Source organism: Octopus bimaculoides, chromosome 14 (genome assembly GCF_001194135.2).
Source record: "Octopus bimaculoides isolate UCB-OBI-ISO-001 chromosome 14, ASM119413v2, whole genome shotgun sequence".
Classification (NCBI taxonomy): domain Eukaryota; kingdom Metazoa; phylum Mollusca; class Cephalopoda; order Octopoda; family Octopodidae; genus Octopus; species Octopus bimaculoides.
This window is the reverse complement of record NC_068994.1, coordinates 16,312,021-16,316,219: the sequence shown is the minus strand read 5'-3', so window position 1 is coordinate 16,316,219 and position 4,199 is coordinate 16,312,021. Positions and strand designations below refer to the sequence as shown.

The window sequence follows — 4,199 nt, the reverse complement described above, 5'->3', positions numbered from 1 at the left end:
TGTGTGTGTGTGTGTGTGTGAGTGAGTGAGTTAAAGGTGGTGAACTGGTAGAATCATTAGCAGGTAGGGCAAAATGCAAAGTGGCATTTCGTCTGTTCTGAGTTCAAGTGCCACCAAGGTCGACTTTGCTTTTCATCTTTTTGGGGCCAACAAATTAAGTACTCGTTGAAGACTGGGGTCAATGTAATCAACTTATCTCCTCCTCTGAACTTGCTGGCATTGTGTCAAAATTTGAAACCAATGTGTATATATGTATATATGTTTAAAGCCAATTAACAGTGATTTCAAATTTTGCCACAAGGCCAGCAATTGTGGAGGAGGGGTAAGTCAATTATACTGACCCCAGTACTCAACTGGTACTTATTTTATTGACCCCAAAGTGTTGAAAGACAAAGTTGACCTCAGTGGAATCTGAACTCAAAATGTAAGGATGGATGAAATGCTGATAAAACTTACACAGAACTTATACATACACAGTAAAACATATACACCCACATCTTGTGACCTCTTTGTGCCAGAAGAAAGCTGATGATACATGAAGATCATATTTCAGTTTGCCTTTCAAATGTTTTGTAACTCTTCATGGCTCCTAAGACCATGCATATCATGTTTTCATATTGTGTGTTATTTGATGGAACCCCTCAACTTATATTGGGTATATCCAGAAATCACAGCTATGATGTTAAATAACTCAACTGGTAACTGAACCCGTGTCACACTCGTGACTGATTGGAACTTTCTACTATTCTGTCAGTGTTTGCAATTAAATTGTAACTTTTTCAGAAAGTTAATGAAAACAGTTACCCTGTATGTAAACACTAAGAACCTTCTCCCCCTTTTCTCTCAACTGCTAAACAACTAATGGTCTTGAAGAAAAAGAAAAAGAAAAGAAAAACATACATTCCATTTGAAATGTTTCACCTCATAGAATGTTTAATTTATATATCTCGGGTTATGTCATACTGATGATTTCTAAAAAAAAATTAAATGGTATTATACACGATTATTTAAGACTAGAAATTTTAAGCCCTTTGTAATAAAGCAAGCAAAAAAAAAAATTAAATATCTGTATTCAGTGTATCTTTTCTCTTATTCCTCAATTTCAAAATTGAACTTCTAATCCTGCCAAATATTATGAAGAAATGATTATCTCCCTTGTACTAACTAGGAGACTCCATGTGAATAAAAAAAAATGTGAACAATATTTCTGTTACAAAAGTTGAATTTTCCCCTTTCAGTTGTTAATATCTCTTGTTGATTTTTCTCTGAAGGTGATACTTGCAGTGTCTATGGTGATGTGGTGTCGAGATGCACATCTTTGTTTGGAAAATGAAGATAACTGTCTTGAGATGATGAAAGTATTTGAAAAAAAGTGTTTCAGTGTAAGAATAAACTTTTTGTTTTCTTCTTTCTTACTTTTGATCTGTGGATCTTAACCCTTTGTAGCTCAATGCACCTTTTCTTTCATCAGCTAGTGTTTTACAAATGCTCCCTTCTCCATGTTTTGCAGTAAAAAAAGGCAAATTATTTTAATCAGCAAATTATTTTAATCAACAAAAGCTAACTTGTGCCTTTTATCCATATTTTCTTCTCCTCTTTTTAGATATTTTCTTGGAGCTTACAGTGCCTCACAAGATGGTGCTACTGTCCAGGTTCAAATCCACTGCTCTGCACTAGATTATTGTTAATGTATTTTTAATGTCAGATAGCAAATATTTAGCTGTTTAACATTTAAACCAGCAATATCCAGCCAAAATATTCTATTTGTTTTATGTTCACACTGTCCAGATCTAGACTCTCACACCAATCCTACAATATCATTCTAAAAGTCAATAGTGACCACATTAAAATCTCAAGCTACAGCATAATGCATGATTAATTCAAAACAAAGTGGATAAATAAGTATTACTTTTGACAGAATGATCTGAATGCTAAAGGGTTAAGCAGCTCCTTTAACTTTCACTTCACAATTTTCCCCCTTCTATGGGCATCTACCTAATAACATGAACTGTGAACGTCCTTTGGTCTTTCTTTTGTCCTTTTTGTATTTGATTTTTGTCTTTTGATATTCATTTTGCAGCTTTAATTATATCACTTATTTTATAAATGCAATGTTATTACCTGTTCAAATATGCTTGTGGCACATTTGGACTAATAAACAAGTCATTCATTGTGTTTTGTCATGGAGATAATGGTGTAAATACATTTAGGGGTATTTATACCATTGTCAACAACAGAAATTTTCTCCATGACAAAACACAGTGTATGGCTTGTTTATTAGTCCAAACGTGCCACAAGCATATTTAAACGGGTAATAACATTGCATTTATACATATCACTGCTTAGTGCTCTTACTTTGTAACTTATTTTATAATTATGCTTCTTTGTAATCATCTCTCCACACTGACAGATGGTACCATATGTCAAGTACTACAGACATATCTTTTATCTTTTACCTGTTGCAGCCATTTGACTGGCTATGCTGGGACATCACTTTGAAGAGTTTCAGTTGAAACAGATTGACTCCCATGACATTTTTAAGCCTAGTACTTATTCTATTGGTCTCTTTTGGCAAACCACTAAGTTACAGGGATACAAACACACCAACACCGGTTGCCAAGCAGTGGTTGGGGATGACCAGATACAAAGACATAAACACACACACACACAGATATATATGACGGGCTTCTTTCAGTTTCTATCAACCAAATCCACTGGTTGGCCTGAGGCAGCTATAGTAGAAGATACTTGCCCAAAGTGCCCCGCAGTGACCCTGGAACCATTTGGTTGGGATGCAAGCTTCTTACTATACAGCCACACCTGCACTTACATATGGTTAGAATGCTGCAGAAAAGGACTGCAAAGAGGGTTCTTCAAGCTGGGCCAACTGGCAGGAGACCTAGGGGCAGAACATGAGTGAGGTGGTTGGATAATATCTGTAGTCTTAGATGGTCATGCTTGGGAACCCAGTAGGCTAGTGCAGAAAAATGATGTTACGCATAGAAAAGAAATAATATTTGCAAATATATAAAAACTACATGTAATGTTTTTATAGTTAATTTTCTTTTAAACATTACTTTTCTAGGATTTGAACCAGCTTGCTTCTCTTGTGAGTGGGAAACTATCAAAGCTGAACAGAGCTACAGTGTGTGCTTTAATTACCACAAAAGTCAATGCTCGGGATATTATCTCTGAATTAGTTAAGAAAAAGGTTTGTGAATTCATTGATTAAAATAGATGTTAACAGCGTCCTATTTGTACTCATGCTTGTTGTTATCCTCCTCCGCCTCTTCCTCCTCCGCCTCTTCCTCCTCCGCCTCTTCCTCCTCCGCCTCTTCCTCCTCCGCCTCTTCCTCCTCCGCCTCTTCCTCCTCCGCCTCTTCCTCCTCCTCTTCTTCCTCCTCCGCCTCTTCCTCCTCCTCTTCCTCCTCCTCCTCCTCTTCTTCCTCCTCCTCATCTTCCTCTTCCTCCCCCCCTCCTCCTCCTCCTCCTCCTTGCACACTTGATCACCTTATCATTGTTATTATCATCATTGTTGCAATGCTTATCTTTATTGATGGTTTAGAACGGATATACAGTAAACTCCCGGTCAGGCTATATTTAAATAAGCGGAACTCTCAAGCAACCAGTTCCCAGAAAAAAAAAAAAAATTCCAGAAAAAGTGTAGTTGGATTGAGTCAAGAGAATTCTGCAGTATCTAAAATAGATTGTTGCTTCTCAAAGTACAGTACGATGAAGGTGCATGGCTTAGTGGTTAGGGCATTCAGCTCATGATTGTAAGGTCATGAGTTCAATTCCCAGTGACACGTTGTGTCCTTGAGCAAGACACTTCATTTTCATGTTGCTCCAGTCCACTCAGCTGGCAAAAATGAGCAATACCTGTATTTCAAAGGGCCAGCCTTGTCGCACTCTGTGTCATGCTGAATCTCCCTGAGAACTATGTTAAGGGTACACATGTCTGTGGAGTGCTCAGCCACTTGCATCTTAATTTCGTGAGCAAGCTCTTATGTTGACCATATCAGCTGGGACCCTCATTATCGTAACCAACAGAGTGCTCCCTTACAGCACAGTATTGTATTTTACTGTATTTACAATACCTGTATTTTATTAGTTAAATAAAACTCATTCTTTACTTAAATTATATTTTCATTTCTTCCTCTTTCATTGAATTCTAGAATATTCAGAATAGTAATAATAAT

The 4,199-nt window shown here is 37.0% G+C and overlaps 1 protein-coding gene across 1 annotated transcript in view; it reads left to right on the top strand.

Annotated features, from left to right (window-relative positions):
• LOC106867680 (dynein axonemal heavy chain 6-like) overlaps positions 1-4,199 on the top strand; it is a 319,316-nt gene that overhangs the window by 60,184 nt on the left and 254,933 nt on the right. Inside the window, exons 21-22 of the mRNA XM_052973027.1 lie at positions 1,241-1,382; positions 3,086-3,211. Of these exons, the coding sequence (XP_052828987.1) occupies positions 1,241-1,382; positions 3,086-3,211 (268 nt within the window). The remainder of the gene's footprint in view (positions 1-1,240; positions 1,383-3,085; positions 3,212-4,199) is intronic.